Source organism: Thunnus thynnus, chromosome 10, assembly GCF_963924715.1.
Source record: "Thunnus thynnus chromosome 10, fThuThy2.1, whole genome shotgun sequence".
In the NCBI taxonomy this organism is placed as follows: domain Eukaryota; kingdom Metazoa; phylum Chordata; class Actinopteri; order Scombriformes; family Scombridae; genus Thunnus; species Thunnus thynnus.
Genome location: NC_089526.1, coordinates 77,501 through 95,000, shown reverse-complemented (window position 1 = coordinate 95,000; position 17,500 = coordinate 77,501). Strand labels below are relative to the sequence as shown.

The 17,500-nt window shown below is 41.7% G+C and overlaps 1 protein-coding gene across 4 annotated transcripts in view; it reads left to right on the top strand.

The window, feature by feature from the left end:
- The window catches only part of adam15 (ADAM metallopeptidase domain 15), a 49,935-nt gene extending 32,446 nt beyond the window's left edge, over positions 1-17,489 (top strand). Inside the window, exons 15-24 of one of the 4 annotated variants that reach the window (XM_067600207.1) lie at positions 1,117-1,225; positions 1,401-1,596; positions 4,945-5,022; positions 5,940-6,051; positions 6,135-6,282; positions 7,135-7,243; positions 9,303-9,371; positions 11,174-11,239; positions 11,645-11,793; positions 11,926-17,489. In XM_067600207.1, coding sequence (XP_067456308.1) covers positions 1,117-1,225; positions 1,401-1,596; positions 4,945-5,022; positions 5,940-6,051; positions 6,135-6,282; positions 7,135-7,243; positions 9,303-9,371; positions 11,174-11,239; positions 11,645-11,793; positions 11,926-11,989 — 1,100 coding nt within the window. In that variant the 3' untranslated portion in view covers positions 11,990-17,489. Of the gene's footprint in view, positions 1-1,116; positions 1,226-1,400; positions 1,597-4,944; positions 5,023-5,939; positions 6,052-6,134; positions 6,283-7,134; positions 7,244-9,302; positions 9,372-10,045; positions 11,090-11,173; positions 11,240-11,644; positions 11,794-11,925 lie in introns of those variants that run through there. The other 3 variants (XM_067600208.1, XM_067600210.1, XM_067600211.1) reach the window with 3 other exon arrangements.
- The last annotated feature ends 11 nt before the right edge of the window (positions 17,490-17,500 follow it).

The following is a 17,500-nucleotide window of genomic DNA, read 5'->3' as shown; positions in this document are numbered from 1 at the left end:
GACTGACTGTCTGTCTGTCTGACTGTCTGTCTGTCTGTCTGACTGACTGTCTGTCTGTCTGTCTGACTGACTGTCTGTCTGACTGACTGTCTGTCTGACTGTCTGACTGTCTGTCTGTCTGACTGTCTGTCTGACTGACTGTCTGTCTGTCTGACTGTCTGTCTGACTGACTGTCTGACTGTCTGTCTGACTGTCTGTCTGACTGACTGTCTGTCTGACTGACTGTCTGTCTGTCTGACTGTCTGTCTGACTGACTGACTGTCTGTCTGACTGTCTGTCTGACTGACTGACTGACTGACTGTCTGTCTGACTGTCTGTCTGACTGACTGTCTGACTGTCTGTCTGACTGTCTGTCTGACTGACTGTCTGACTGTCTGACTGTCTGTCTGTCTGACTGACTGTCTGTCTGACTGTCTGACTGTCTGTCTGACTGTCTGTCTGACTGACTGTCTGTCTGACTGACTGTCTGTCTGACTGTCTGTCTGTCTGTCTGTCTGACTGACTGTCTGTCTGACTGTCTGTCTGACTGACTGTCTGACTGACTGTCTGTCTGACTGACTGTCTGTCTGTCTGACTGTCTGTCTGACTGACTGACTGTCTGTCTGACTGACTGACTGACTGACTGTCTGTCTGACTGTCTGTCTGACTGACTGTCTGACTGTCTGTCTGACTGTCTGACTGACTGACTGACCGACTGACTGTCTGACTGTCTGTCTGACTGACTGACTGACTGACTGTCTGTCTGTCTGTCTGTCTGTCTGTCTGTCTGACTGACTGACTGACTGTCTGTCTGACTGTCTGTCTGACTGACTGTCTGACTGTCTGTCTGACTGTCTGTCTGACTGACTGTCTGTCTGACTGACTGTCTGTCTGACTGTCTGTCTGACTGACTGTCTGACTGTCTGTCTGACTGTCTGTCTGACTGACTGTCTGTCTGACTGACTGTCTGTCTGACTGTCTGTCTGACTGACTGACTGTCTGTCTGACTGTCTGTCTGACTGACTGACTGACTGACTGTCTGTCTGACTGTCTGACTGACTGTCTGACTGTCTGTCTGACTGTCTGTCTGACTGACTGTCTGACTGTCTGACTGTCTGTCTGTCTGTCTGTCTCCAGATGCTACCAGCGCTCCGGCTGTGTGTTTTTCATCCGTTAACAAACAAGGAAGCAAATATGGAAACTGTGGTCAGCTGGCCAACAGCTCCTACATCCCCTGTGGAAGCTCGTGAGTACACAGAGTACACACACATAGTACACAGAGTACACACACAGAGTACAGAGTACACACACAGAGTACAGAGTACACACATAGAGTACACACACAGAGTACAGAGAGTACAGAGAGTACAGAGTACACACACAGAGTACTGCAGTATGTCTTCTTCTTCTCCTTGTTGTAGTGACGTGTACTGTGGGAGGATCCAGTGTCAGGGGGGGAGGGAGCGCCCCCTGCTGGGCACCAATGCAGAGATCCTGACCACCACGGTCCGCTTCAACCACAGCGACCTGGTCTGCAGAGGAACCTTCTTCCACCTTGGAGACGACGTGTCCGACCCCGCCACTGTGGCCCAGGGCACCGCCTGCGGCCCCGGCAAGGTGAGGACACAGCGCCCCCCGCAGGCCGGAGGACAGACTGAGTTTATTCAATCCAACATATAGAAGCAGGATCAGCACAGAGCTTTGAACATGGCTCCTAACATCCTGTTTTAATACAACGGTGTATATACAGCATGTACTAGTGTTGTCAATCGCTAATTAATTGCACATTTTTTATCTATTCAAAATTTTATGTAATGGGACATGTTTCAGATGTTAAAACTTTTATCAACATGAGTGGAAAAGAGGTTTGCTTTACGCTTTATTGTTGGAAATTAATTAACAACACAAAACAATAACAAAGACCGTCAGAAACCCTCACAGGTATGGTATTAAGCTTTTTAAAAATATGCTCAAATCATAACTTACAGCAAACTCAAGCTCATTAGGCAACACATGGGCGCATTGGCCAGCTAAATTTAAAGATCACTCCCTGCAGCGTTCACTTCAAAAGCAAATCACACAGTGTAATTGTGTCCAACCTCACGTTGGAGAAATAAAGGCTCAGAAAAACATCCCCTTGTGTTATGGGATAAAAACAGGATAATACAAAATAAACAACAACAATACATAAAGTGAGCAGTGGAAAGGGAGTATAAGAAAGAAAATTACTTACACGCTCTGAATTATTTCCTGCAGACTCTCGTCCTCCACAGTTTTAACTTGTCTGCAGGCTGCAGCCACACATGTAGCTGCAGCTGCTGAAAGCTGCTGCTTGTAGGTTTGTCTGTGGGTTTCTCTCACACACTGGGTCGACACTGAGTTGGGGCTAACAAGCATTAGCATTAGCATTAGCTGTGTGTTTCACTAGCAAATGTTATCTAAGACTAGATGCACTTCAGTGGTAACTCAGCTGGTCTGTAGTCTGTTGCCATCCGACTTAAAAGCACAATACGTAATTTCTGCTGCCAAAGTTCTCTCAATCAACACAATAACAAAAAGACGTACTTTGATGACGTTGTGAAGTAGCGTGGAATCATGGGAGTTGTTAAATAACCACCATTGCCATCAGCTTCTCCCAGTTAGGATTCCTTCAGTGTTCATCATTCAGGATGTTTTTACTGGGAGCCAAATTATCCACAGAGACCCGGTGATTAAATCCGCTAAAAACACTGAAAAACTCAGTTTCACCTTAAAAATCATTGTTTCTCTGACACTGTTCAGTGGACCCTGTCACCAGGACTCTCTCACCACTACTGTCACCAGGACTCTCTCACCAGGACTCTCTCACCAGTACTGTCACCAGTATGCTCTCACTAGGACTCTCTCACCAGTACTCTGTCATCAGGACTCTCTCACCAGGACTCTCTCACCAGGACTCTCTCACCAGGACTCTCTCACCAGTACTGTCACCAGGACTCTCTCACCAGGACTCTCTCACCAGTACTGTCACCAGTATGCTCTCACTAGGACTCTCTCACCAGTACTCTGTCACCAGTACTGTCACCAGTACTCTGTCACCAGTACTGTCACCAGTACTCTGTCACCAGTACTCTGTCACCAGTACTGTCACCAGTACTCTGTCACCAGTACTGTCACCAGTACTCTGTCATCAGTACTCTGTCACCAGTACTGTCACCAGTACTCTGTCACCAGTACTGTCATCAGTACTCTGTCACCAGTACTCTGTCACCAGTACTCTGTCATCAGTACTCTGTCACCAGTACTGTCACCAGTACTCTGTCACCAGTACTGTCACCAGTACTCTGTCACCAGTACTGTCATCAGTACTCTGTCACCAGTACTCTGTTACCAGTACTCTGTCATCAGTACTCTGTCACCAGTACTGTCACCAGTACTCTGTCACCAGTACTGTCATCAGTACTCTGTCACCAGTACTCTGTCACCAGTACTCTGTCACCAGTACTGTCATCAGTACTCTGTCACCAGTACTGTCACCAGTACTCTGTCACCAGTACTCTGTCATCAGTACTCTGTCACCAGTACTGTCACCAGTACTCTGTCACCAGTACTGTCACCAGTACTCTGTCACCAGTACTGTCATCAGTACTCTGTCACCAGTACTCTGTTACCAGTACTCTGTCATCAGTACTCTGTCACCAGTACTGTCACCAGTACTCTGTCACCAGTACTGTCATCAGTACTCTGTCACCAGTACTCTGTCACCAGTACTCTGTTACCAGTACTCTGTCATCAGTACTGTCATCAGTACTCTGTCACCAGTACTCTGTTACCAGTACTCTGTCATCAGTACTCTGTCACCAGTACTGTCACCAGTACTCTGTCACCAGTACTGTCATCAGTACTCTGTCACCAGTACTCTGTCACCAGTACTCTGTCACCAGTACTGTCACCAGTACTCTGTCACCAGTACTGTCATCAGTACTCTGTCACCAGTACTCTGTTACCAGTACTCTGTCATCAGTACTCTGTCACCAGTACTGTCACCAGTACTGTCACCAGTACTGTCATCAGTACTCTGTCATCAGTACTCTGTCACCAGTACTCTGTTACCAGTACTCTGTCATCAGTACTCTGTCACCAGTACTGTCACCAGTACTCTGTCACCAGTACTGTCATCAGTACTCTGTCACCAGTACTCTGTCACCAGTACTCTGTCATCAGTACTCTGTCACCAGTACTGTCACCAGTACTCTGTCACCAGTACTGTCATCAGTACTCTGTCACCAGTACTCTGTCACCAGTACTCTGTCATCAGTACTCTGTCACCAGTACTGTCACCAGTACTCTGTCACCAGTACTGTCACCAGTACTCTGTCACCAGTACTGTCATCAGTACTCTGTCACCAGTACTCTGTTACCAGTACTCTGTCATCAGTACTCTGTCACCAGTACTGTCATCAGTACTCTGTCACCAGTACTGTCATCAGTACTCTGTCACCAGTACTCTGTCACCAGTACTCTGTCACCAGTACTCTGTCACCAGTACTGTCATCAGTACTCTGTCACCAGTACTGTCATCAGTACTCTGTCACCAGTACTCTGTCACCAGTACTCTGTCACCAGTACTCTGTCATCAGTACTCTCTCACCAGTACTGTCACCAGCACTGTCACCAGTACTGTCACCAGTACTCTGTCACCAGTACTGTCACCAGTACTCTGTCACCAGTACTCTGTGAAAAGTTCGATACAAATAAAGTCTGATTGATTGATAATGTAAGTACACAACAGACATATTGTGCCTGTAACACTAGAGGGGGTCGAGGGGTCGAGGGGTCGTCATATCAGAACCTGCCTTAATGGTGTCAAAAGAACGAGTGGCGTTAAAACGAGTTTGCATTAACGTGTTATCACGTGAAGTTTGACAGAGTAAATGTTGTGTAATAAAGCGTCACAGTAGAGTTTACAGTGTGTTTGTGTTGCAGGCCTGTTTGAACCAGAAGTGCGAGGACGTGTCGGTGTTCGGTGTGGACGAATGCCACAGGAAGTGCAACGGTCACGGAGTGAGTTCTGCTACAAATCACTTTTATTTGTGCAGGTTTTGAGGAGCCTGTTGTTTTCATGATTGATTAATGTGATGATTGATGAGGAGTCTCGATTCTTATCTTCTATAATTTTAAAACATGTATTTTTGTTCAAATGTTTGTTTATAACAAATAAATACACCAGAGAAAAAAAAACAATTATTAGCTTTGAAGATAAAGAAGAAATATTTTTGAAATACTGAAAGTAGAGCTGCAACAATTAATTGATAAGTTGATTGTCAGAAAATGAATCATGAACAATTCTGATAATCTATGAATCAGTTTGAGTCATTTTTTCAGATGAAAATGTGGAAATTCTCTGATTCAGCTTCTTAAATGTGAACATTTTCTGGTTTCTTTGGTCTCTATGACAGTAAACTGAATATTTTTGGGTTGTTGACAAAATGAGACATTGATCAACATTTTTCACAACTTTCTAATTTTTTATAAACCAAACAACTGATTGATAATCCAGAAAATAATCAACAGATTAATCAATATTGAAAATAAAAGCAGGTGACTCGAGCCAAAAATGAATGAAATCAAAAGCATGAATGAAATATTTTGTGTGTACAATTTATTTATTTATTTATTTTATCCATGACACCTCCAGGCCTCCGTACAAAATCCAGACATTAGTTTTTTGGAGAGTTTGAGCTTCTGAGAAGCAAACATCTGCTCAAAGCTCGAGATTATCGATCGACTGGTGGTTTCACAGCTTTAGTTCATTCTGAACAGACTCACTGTTCATCTGGATCATCATTAGCAAACATTTCACTTTGTTTACACATTTAAAAAAACGTATACTCAGCTGTGTATGAATTTAAGGACCAGATCAACAGAATCAGTCGGTCATATAATAATAAGACGTCTGATGAAAGCTGTGTGTGTTTCAGGTGTGTAACAGTAACAAACAGTGTCACTGTGACGTCGGCTGGGCTCCACCTGACTGCAGGTACTCGGGTCACGGAGGCAGCGTGGACAGCGGCCCGGCCAGAGCTGCCGGAGGTACGACACCATGAACGCATCAAACACGCCCTCCTCTCCTCTCCTCTGACTGCGCTTCATCGTTCTTCTTCTTCTCTATTCAGAGTCCGACCCGGTCCGAGTCGCTCTGCTGGTCATCTTCCTCTTCATCCTGCCTGTGGTCCTCCTCTTCCTCGTCCTTCGCTTCCCTCGTTTCCGTCTCCTCTGCGTCGGAGCCGACAGCCCGATTCGTAAAGCTCGACAACAAAACCGGTAACATGAAGTTTAGTTTACAGGAATATTTGAACTTGTGGAAATTAACGATGTCATAAAATAATAATAATAATATGTTTGATATATTAGTGTAAAAGTTATTTCCTATTAGAACTTTTATTATTATTAAATTATAAGTCAAGGTAAAGTTGTATTTGACCTGAAGTTCAACAGGTGAGTCGATCACATGATGTTTATGGAGATGATGTGGTGAACAGGTGAGTCACCTGGAGTTTATCAAACGTTCCACAAATCAGCTGATTCTGCTTCTTTTCTCACCCACAATGCAGTGTGACTCACTGTGAGATGTGGGGTTTGGAGTTTGACCCCGCCCACGTCTCCAGGTACTGCTGGACCTGCTGGGTCCTGGACCTGCTGGGTCCTGGACCTGCTGGGTCCTGGACCTGCTGGGTCCTGGACCTGCTGGGTCCTGGACCTGCTGGGTCCTGGACCTGCTGGGTCCTGGACCTGCTGGGTCCTGGACCTGCTGGGTCCTGGACCTGCTGGGTCCTGGACCTGCTGGGTCCTGGACTGTAGTCTGTCCCTGTAGAGTGACGTTGGGGTTTTTAACCTGTGTAAATGATGATGACATAGTGATGACATCACAGTTAAAGCTGCACTGATCCAGGTTTGGATCTTCTGATGTCTAACGGCACATTGACTCTGCAGACGCAGAGACTTCTGGGTAATGAAGTCCTCAAAGTTTCAACAGTTTGCTGGTGCAGCTTTAAGTTGTGGGACAGTTTCAGTGTGTGTTTGTGTCTCCTGTTAGTTTCTGTGGTCTGTGATGTCATACAGGTGTCTGGTCAGCTGACAGGTTTTATTTCAGATGTTTTCTTCACATCTCATCAGGACGCGGGCGATGGAGCAAGCGGACGGCAGGAACGGAGAGCAGGTTCGACCGCTGAGATACCACCTGAACCCACAGACGGACATCCCACTGACCCCATCCCACAAAGAGGTAACCATAGCAACCTCGCCAACACTGACTCCGCCCTCTCACAAGAGTCCAGGTGGACAAACAGGTCAGACACGAGTAAAGGCGTATATCGAATCCTGAACCCTAAAGGGCGGCGCGCTCACCGGGTCCGGGCGGCGCGTTCACCGGGTCCGGGCGGCGCGCTCACCGGGTCCGGGCGGCGCGTTCACCGGGTCCGGGCGGCGCGCTCACCGGGTCCAGGCGGCGTGCTCACCTGGCTGCCACAGTGTCAGTTTAAAAACAACCTCGAGTCGTCAAAGTCTCATATTTTCAGATTTTACCGGCTGCAGCGGCGAGTCGTCCAGCTGGGAGACATGAAACCGTTTGTCTGTTTTTGCAGCTTTACGTGACGTTACGATACGTTTACCGGAGAGTAACAGACACGGATAAACATTTCCTTCACATGTGGGAGATCAGTGTCACTTCCTGTGTTCGGTGCCAGAGAACATCCACTAAATGTAGATTATGTTGCTGCGTATCAGATGGAGACCATGCATCAGAGCAAGATTACAACAGAAAGCTTCATTTCCTGGGTTAGAGTATATATATACATATATATATGTATATATATACACATATATATGTATTATATGTAACTGTAGTACAAAAACAAATCAGTTCTAGTTATTTAAATTAAATATTTCATTCTACAAAAGGAACTAAGTGAATAAAACAGATAATATTAAGTTATGATGTCACAGAATAATCACAGCTCTGTATCACAAGTTTTTGAAATTGTCAGGATCTATTTATATATATTTATATATTATTTATATATTATTTATGTCTGAGCTTTTACTTTGCCTTTCATACTTATATTTCCCTGCAAATAATAATGTTTGAGAAATAATATAAAGGAGCTGAAAACCTGCTTTTTTGGAGCATCAAGTATATAAAGTTTGCTGAGCAACGTAACTGTTTAATAACAAATCACACTGAGATGAAGATGAAGATGAAGGATCAACAGAAACCTGCTGCCGCCTGCTGGACAACAGCAGAATAAATGAATAAATATCCTCCTCATCATCACCACATCTACACATATTATCCTGTTATTCCCCAAATCTGAAGCATTTCTCCTGATGGTAATATCTTAGAAAAGCATCCATCAATCTATCAATCTATTATCTATCTATCTATTATCTATTATCTATCTATTATCTATCTATCTATTATCTATCTATCTATTATCTATAATCTATTATCTATCTATCTATTATCTATCTATCTATTATCTATTATCTATCTATCTATTATCTATCTATCTATTATCTATTATCTATCTATCTATTATCTATCTATCTATTATCTATCTATCTATTATCTATTATCTATCTATCTATTATCTATCTATCTATTATCTATCTATCTATTATCTATCTATCTATTATCTATTATCTATCTATCTATTATCTATCTATCTATTATCTATTATCTATTATCTATTATCTATCTATCTATTATCTATTATCTATCTATCTATTATCTATTATCTATCTATCTATTATCTATTATCTATCTATCTATTATCTATCTATCTATTATCTATTATCTATCTATCTATTATCTATCTATCTATTATCTATTATCTATCTATCTATTATCTATCTATCTATTATCTATTATCTATCTATCTATTATCTATCTATCTATTATCTATTATCTATTATCTATCTATTATCTATCTATCATCTATCTATCTATTATCTATCATCTATCTATCTATTATCTATCTATCTATTATCTATTATCTATTATCTATCTATTATCTATCTATCATCTATCTATCTATTATCTATCATCTATCTATACAATAATATTGATATTATAGTTTTCTGGTTTTAGTTTCATTTTTATTCTAAAAGCTTATTTGAAGATGAAGATGAAAGATATCGTGGATTTCCATTTTCAGTTATTTTTGTTTTTTTGCTTTCTTCCTTTCAGCGAACATTAACTCACCTGCTTGTTTGACCTTTGACCTCTGGTACACCTCCTGTGCATGTATCACTCTGCCTCTGCTTCCTGTTTTCTCTCCTATCAGGTTCATGACAGACCTGCTCCTCCCGCTAAGCCACTCCCCCCTGACCCCGCCCTAAAACCCCCGCAGCAGGTAAACTCACCTGAGCTCACCTGGAGGAGTTCACGGCGTGTTGGTGTTAATCAGCTGTCTGTGATGTCATCAGCTGTCTGTGATGTCATCAGCTGTCTGTGATGTCATCAGCTGTCTGTGATGTCATCAGCTGTCTGTGATGTCATCAGCTGTGTGTGTGTGCGTCCTGTCGTCGTCGTCGTAGGCTTGTGTTGCGTCTCCTGCTGTCCTGCTTCAGTCATGATGCATTTGAGTCTGAAATAATCATCGTAAATATGAGTTTTGTCGCTCAGGATGAAGCTCGGCCGTTTGGCAGATCTTGAGTTCTTCAAGTGTCACAAACTGTGTGAGGAATGTGACAGTGAAGGAAATCCACACAACAGTTTACTGAAAACAAATGTTAATGAAAACTAAAAGTAACACAAAACAATAAAGTGTTGAGAAGATGATGCAGGGCGGCTGTCAGCAGTGAATCATGTGACACAGTGGGAGGGGCAGCACATCAGCTCAGCCTCCATTTAACATTTTAATCAATGACGTTTCTGCCGTTCAGGATTGAAATATATTTGATGTAAAGAAGAAAGAAACGAACGTTGAGCTGCTTCTTCATGAAGAAACATAGAAATGAAATGTTTTATGATTCAGTCAGAATCAGGAATCTTTCCAAACACTGACTCTCGCTGTTCTTCTGACAGCGACCGGCCCCCCCCACCAAGCCTCTGCCCCCCGACCCCCCCGCCCAAACCGGCCAGGTACGGTCACCTGTAGTCAGTCTGTCCTCTGTGTGTCTGCAGAATCATCATTAGTCTAAATGAATGTTACAGCGCCGCCTGCTGGCCGGAGGAGTAAACATGTCTGCGGCAAAACGCAAATACTGAACGAATAAACTCAGTTAGAGCCGTACGGAGTCCGAAGCGTGCCAAATAATCTACAGATACATGTTTTTAATTTAAAAAGAGTTTCACAACTAAATGGTTTTGCATTTCAAAGATGCTTTAATGAAGTCAAGCAGTAAAAATATTCATTTTGACAAAAAAAGTAACACAAGGTGTTTTATAAAGCTTTCAGCCAAATCACATGGCCTTCTTCAGTGCATGAAGTTGCTTAGTTGTCATGGAGATGATTTAGTTGTTATTACAAGTATAAATAACAGAAGCAGTAACGAATCATTCTTGTCAAACTGTTTCCACAGTTGAGAATGAATCTTGTAAATAAAATTATTTCCTTTTACTGATGAATTAATAACTGAATCAAGACGCTCATCATGTTTCATCTCAGCGACACTAAAACCTTTAATGTCCACAGAGTAACAACAAGAGCTCTGATTGGCCAAAACAAAACAACAGAACAGCTGATCAGAGAAAATCTTTATTCCAGTTTAAAACTTATTTTGTGATTCATCATTTAAAGACAGGAAATAGAAATATTAATTTGTAAAGGTAATTATGTTTCTATATTCTTTTACTTTGAGTTTGTTAATGCCTAATTATCTTATAGCTTTTTAAACGCTATCACTTTATCAATATATCAAATTAAACCAGTCAGTAATTACTGTTGGCGCTCTGATGACTCCGTACAGAAATACCATGATCTCAGTTTGGTCTTTTTGTTTTATTATATTTTCTCTTCTCTGAATGTTTGTTCTGTTTCTATTTGCATGCAGTAGATCGTTTTTATTGATCAAGTATTTTTAATCAAAATGAGCAGAAAAAGTGCAACTTGTTCACCTTCGTATCTTCGGCAGCATGTTGTTGTTTTCCCCCGACTTCAATAAACAGGAAGTCAAACAAACTCTTTCCTCTTCCTCCTCGCTAACCTTCCAGCTGCTGGTGAGTCGACCAGCTCCGCCCACCAAGCCACTCCCCCCTGACCCCGTCTCACCTGGACAGGTACACCGCACCTGCCTGCTAACTGTTAGCATGTAGCTAGCACGTACTTAGCATGTAGGAAGCATGAAAACCCGGTAAAGTCCTGGTGAGCTGATTCCGTCTGATCAGTTGCTGTAATTTGGGTCCTGATTGGTGAATTGTGATCGGCTGATGTGACTGAATATGAGTATTGATCTCCGATGATTAAACTGGTTTGATCAGGAGGACTTGATGATTGTTATTAAAATGTGGTTTGATGAGTGATCGAGCTAATCGGTTTAATACTGATGCTGATTTCATCCTGAGACGTGTTGAGGAAACAAAAACCTTCTTGTTGCTGTCGACACTGATTTCATGCAAAAAAGGCAGAAATAAACATTTTCTTTTGTACTGAGATTCATATTTTTTCCATGATTCTGTCTTCAGAGTCCAGCTCTGGCCAAACCAGCGGTGCCCAAAAAGCCCCGCCCCCCGGCCCCACCAACCCACCCCCACGTCCACCATCATCCCGGCTACACCAGCAACATCAAACCACCTCAGCACGCCGCCGTCGCACCTGCCGCCAGAATGAACAGGTACGACTGGTAAACCAGAACATTTTTAATACGACAAAAATTCTCTTCTTATTTTTGCTTCAAATGGTGGAAATGAGCAGAAAACTGAAGAAAGGCAGAATATTAGAAGTGTTTGTTGTTGTTTGTCTCCAGACAGCCTCCCGCTCCTCCGACTCGACCCAAAGTCCCTCAGAAAGTCGACTCGTCTCCGCTGTAACCAACACTTTATATCTGCAGAACATTTCAATAAAAATCATCTGATCATCTGTTTGGCCTGAAACCTTCAACAGGGACGAATGAAGACGATGATGAAGACGATGATGAAGACGATGATGAAGATGATGATGATGACTCTATAATCCAGTTTGCACTCAGTCGTCAGATTTCTGCTTTAACACTTTGTTATTCACTCAGACTGTAGATGAAAGTCGATGTATCTCCAAAGTTAGACAGCGCAGCTCAGTGCCTTGCTCAGCGGCACCTCGGCAGCGACGGTGTGGACACTCGGGGATCGAACCCTCGGCCTGTGAGCGACGGTCGCCGGAGACGATGTCACGTCTGATTGTCTTGGTGTCGACGATGCGGCGCCCCCTGGAGTGAGCGGGGGCTCAGTGCCTTACTCAAGGACCCTTGTACAGGAATCAAACCTGTGGTCAAACGGTTCCCAAACTGTGGTCCAGGGCCCTCAGCAGGTTCCTCACAAAATACCAGATTTTATATTTTAGATAAATGACAGAATGTTTTTCATCACATCTTCAATGCAGACAAACTTCTCAGATCAAATGAAGTTTGAACACATCAGATCATCGTGGAGTTCATCTGAAGCTGAGCAGACGCTGTACGGACTCACAGGAGACCCGACATATGGAGGTCAACTTTAAGAACACACCAGTCCAGTTCACCGGATCAGTGCTGTTGCTCATACTGACCTTTTGGTCAAATTTAATTTATTGAAAATTTTCCGGTGCAGGATATAAATCCTCCAATCCAGACTCTACATCTCAAAACAAACAAACCATACAACAAAAAAAACACAATATACTTATTTAAAGTCACGAAAATTCCACAAATAATCACAAATCAGCATAATATTTATGCAACATATCATTTCTTGACCAGAATTTATACAATCTATGTGTAAGAGTCAACTGAAGGAGCTCGTTCAATGCTTAGATCATACCTATTAGTGGAAGACAGCTGTGATATCATACATATATCCTGTGAAAAAGCTTGTAACCTCCATTATGTCTCCTGGATGCTAGATGCTAGGTTAGTCGCTCTTCTCTGAACATTCTGTATGTATTTTTATTTCTAAGGACACCAGACTCGCAAATTTAAGATGAGATCTCATCAAGGATTGATATAATGACATATTTCCTTGAATAAATTATGAAAGGTTCTTCTGATTATCAGCATAGAATTTGCCTTTTTCATCTCTTCTGGAAAGTGTGCGTGGAGTTCTGGTGAACTATCAACCACCACAGCTACACGTACGGAACCACCGATTCTCCAGCTGTATAATTATTAACCACCAGTCCTTCCTGAAGATGGACTGAGTCAGTGCTCTGAGAAATTATTCTAAATATTTTTTGTTGTACACAAAAAGATCTCAGATTGTATCACACTTGGCAAATCATTTATAAAGACTACAAGTCATATATTTATACAGCACATTTAAAAACAACAGCAGTTGATTGAAGCTTTACAGAGAAATTTAAAATACAGTTAAATAATTAAAACAATAAATAAATGAATAACTAACACACCAAAGTAATACAGTTTTGTGGGGGCTCTCAAAGTTAATCGATGATCAGTGATTGATGGTGAAGATGTGACTTCCACAGTCTGACAGCAGAGATAGAACCGAAGGTGGAAAAGAGGACGTAGAAAATGGACCGACATGTTCTGTGTTGGACTGGTAACCAGTGAAAAGAGACCAGTAGGTGAGCTGTAGCACCAGTGAGCATAGACAGGATCGACTGACTGACTCCCACATACAGAGAGCTGAAGTATGTCGGTATGTAAAACTGTCTTAATTCTCAAAAAGAAAGGAACTGTTTTATTTTTGCTGTTGTGGAAAAATCTGCTAATGAGTTTATTTGTCAGTATTTAATGCAAATTAATGTACCAGAAATCTGAGTCTTACTTTCATTTAGCTGAAGAAAGTTTCCATCCATTCAGTGCTTAACATCCTCCAGACAACTTAAAAGACACTGAAGACTGAGCTTTGCTTGGTTTCAATGGGACGTAGAGCTGCGTGTCATCAGCGTAGCGCAAAGGATAATGGATGTTGAATGTCCTAAAAGCAGTGGAAGCTAAAAGCAGTGGAAGCTAAAACCGTGGAAGCTAAAAGCAGTGGAAGCTAAAAGCAGTGGAAGCTAAAAGCAGTGGATATGTTGAGAATAAAATAGGAGCTAGGATGGAGCCTTGGGGAACTCCGTAGGAGACAAATAGAACAGAAGATACACATCTTTGTTGTTGGTATGATTTAAATACCCTGTGAGCACCGTTTGTGATGGCCGACCAAACAGTACAGTTTGAGTATCAAAGTTATTTTAGAACATGCAGATTATTGGATGCCATAAAAACAGCATCCATTTAAATGTATTTATAACCAAGTTCACTCCATAGATACCTGAACACACCAAGTGTCACCAGTCGCTGCTCATGGAGGAATGTTGGGTCTCTGTAAATTAAAGAGTTCAGTCTATGTGGAAACAGCCCTGAGATAACTTTTGTTGTGATTTGGCGCTTTATAAATAAAACTGAATTGAATTGAAAAAATAGAAACATACGGTGTCTGCTCAGCTTAATGAACTCAACATTTGTCACAAGGTTTGAACGGTCTTCAGATGGACTTCACCGTCATCAGACTCTTTTACCAGAAGGTGTTTGAGGTCTGAATCTGAACTATCCAGGAGTTCTTGACATTAAAAAGACTTGATATCCTGGATCAGCCTTTTGGTTCCTAGAGGCTAAAGGTGTGGATTAACACTGACAGATGAACCACATGGAGATTACACCTGTCCACAGTGGGATTAAACCTGTCCACAGTGGGATTACACCTGTCCACAGTGGGATTACACCTCTCCACAGTGAGATTACACCTGTCCACAGTGAGATTACACCTGTCCACAGTGAGATTACACCTCTCCACAGTGGGATTACACCTGTCCACAGTGGGATTATACCTGTCCACAGTGAGATTACACCTCTCCACAGTGGGATTACACCTGTCCACTGTGGGATTATACCTGTCCACAGTGGGATTACACCTGTCCACTGTGGGATTACACCTGTCCACAGTGGGATTACACCTGTCCACAGTGGGATTACACCTGTCCACAGTGAGATTACACCTGTCCACTGTGGGATTACACCTGTCCACTGTGGGATTACACCTGTCCACCGTCTCCTCACTTTGTGTATGGAAATTAACTCACTGAGCATTCACACCTTCGCCTGTTTGATCAATAAACTGCTGGAAACTCGAGGATTTTCTGACTCTGAGGTCTTTGCTGAACTTGACAGTCTGGCTCAAAGTGAACTAAAAGCCTTACCAGTAGGAACTGGGTTCATCCCAGTGATCCAGTCTGTTCCTGATGGGAGATGTGATGGCAGGTGCTGCATCGGGTTTTTCAGTTTTTAACCCGCCTTAAAGTTTCTGTCAGAGACAGCCGTGAATGTACGCTACGAGTCCATCAGCTGTCTGTAACGTAACGCCAAAGACAAAGTGGATGAATGTCACCATGTGTGGATTTAATATTTTCTTTGGATCCCCATCAGCTGATGCAGAAGTACAGCTACTCTTCCTGGAGATGCTGTAATCTGATCAGTTTCAGAAAATGGTTTTATTTGACTTCTAGCTTAGGGCTGGGTATTGATTTAAAGTTTTCAACAAAAGTGCCAATAAAATGCTTGACTTTCAGACAGAAACAATATTTTTTGGATACCTTACTTTAGGAAATACAAACATGAAATCTACAAAACCAAAGCTGTCAAATGTCTGAACTCAAAACACCGTCTACAACTGATTAAATGATGATTTGAATCAGGAACAATCTGATCATAGTCAACAAGATTATGAATCTGAGCAGACATTTCACATTCTTATTTTTATTTTTTGTTATATAATAATATGATTTTATTATTGTTTGGTCTATAAAATATCAGAAAATAAAAGTCCAGTTTGCGTGAGTCTAAGATGACTTCTTGTTTTGTCCACCAACAGAAATATTCAGTCTACAGTCAGATTTTAATTATTTACATTTGATAAGCTTGAAACAAAGATTTGTTTGGCATTTTTGCCTTTTAAGAAGTTACTTTAACAATTAATCAGTTATCAGAATAGTTTTCTGTCAGTTAAATAATCAATCAATCAACAAATCGTTGCAGTTCTACATTTGATGTCAGATTTTAATACATGATTGTTTTTTAAATCTGTTCACACCCAGAATCAGAAGAGAAGACAAAGTAATTATTAAAAAGAGAAATATCTAATAAAGGGTTAGGGTACTAGAACAGGCTGCTGTTGTAGTAAAGCTCATGTTTAGACCATCAACACCTGTCAGTTTTATTGATATTGATCAACACTTGTGTAAAGTGGAGTAACATCTACAGACTTTGTTTGAAAACGTGATTTGTTGCCTCTTGTGGTTTTTCTGTTGCTGATCTGTTCAGAGTGGAAACAGCAGAAATTAAAAGACAAAAAGAAAAATGTAAATTTGTGTAAAAAGAGTTGTGTGGATAAAAGTCAGATATAAACAGACAGAGAGAATAAATGAATCATGTGACTGAAACGTCACTGAAGAGCTGAAAACATCAGATCTGTGAGGAGCGATGATGAGGAGACTGTAACCTTCCTCACATCAATACATGAAACTAACAGAAACGTCATATTTCCATCATGTTTTCCATCGTTTGAGCTTTGACTGTCGCTCTTTTAATGACGTCATCTTGTTGTGTCTCTTCTTCTACAACAGTTTATTGGCACCGACTGGAGAATTAGTGCCACCTGCTGTTTATGTGCTAATATGACATTTTATACTGATGATTTTCTGGAAATTCAGTTAAAATCTGAGACACATTTGCATGAAACTTGGTTTGTGAATGAGAAGGCAGAAACTTTAGTGATAAAAGACTTTGACCAGATGGTGGCGCAGATGAAAAGTCAATATCAAAGTCACTGCAGTTCATCGTCTGAGGAACATGAACATTTCATAACAATCCAAACAGGTGTTGAGATATTTCAATAAAGAACTAAAAAATCGACCTCATGGTGGCGCTAGAGGAATATTCAGAGGATCATTAACGTCAGCAGGATTCATCCTCTGAGGATCATGAATGTGTGAATCATATTTCATAAAAATCTATCAGATATGTTGAGATATTTCAGTCTGACCGAAAGTGTTGGACGGACTGAAAGACATCCCTAAAAAAGTTTCCACTTCTTTCTACTTTGAGAACAGTTTTAATAAAAGCGTCTCTTTGCTCTGTTTAGATCGCCTGTCCACAGGAAGTGATGTCACTGCTCCTCGTGTTGGTTAAACTGCGAGTTAATGATGCTGCAGAACTGAATGTTTTCACCCGACGATCCTTAAACCGTCTGAGTCTGATCATTCAGACTGATCGATTTATCAGCTGATTTATTGATTGGTATTCATGCTGTTATGTTTGCTGCTAGAGGAAACGTCCTCAATAAAAACAGATTGTTTATACGTCTTCTGTT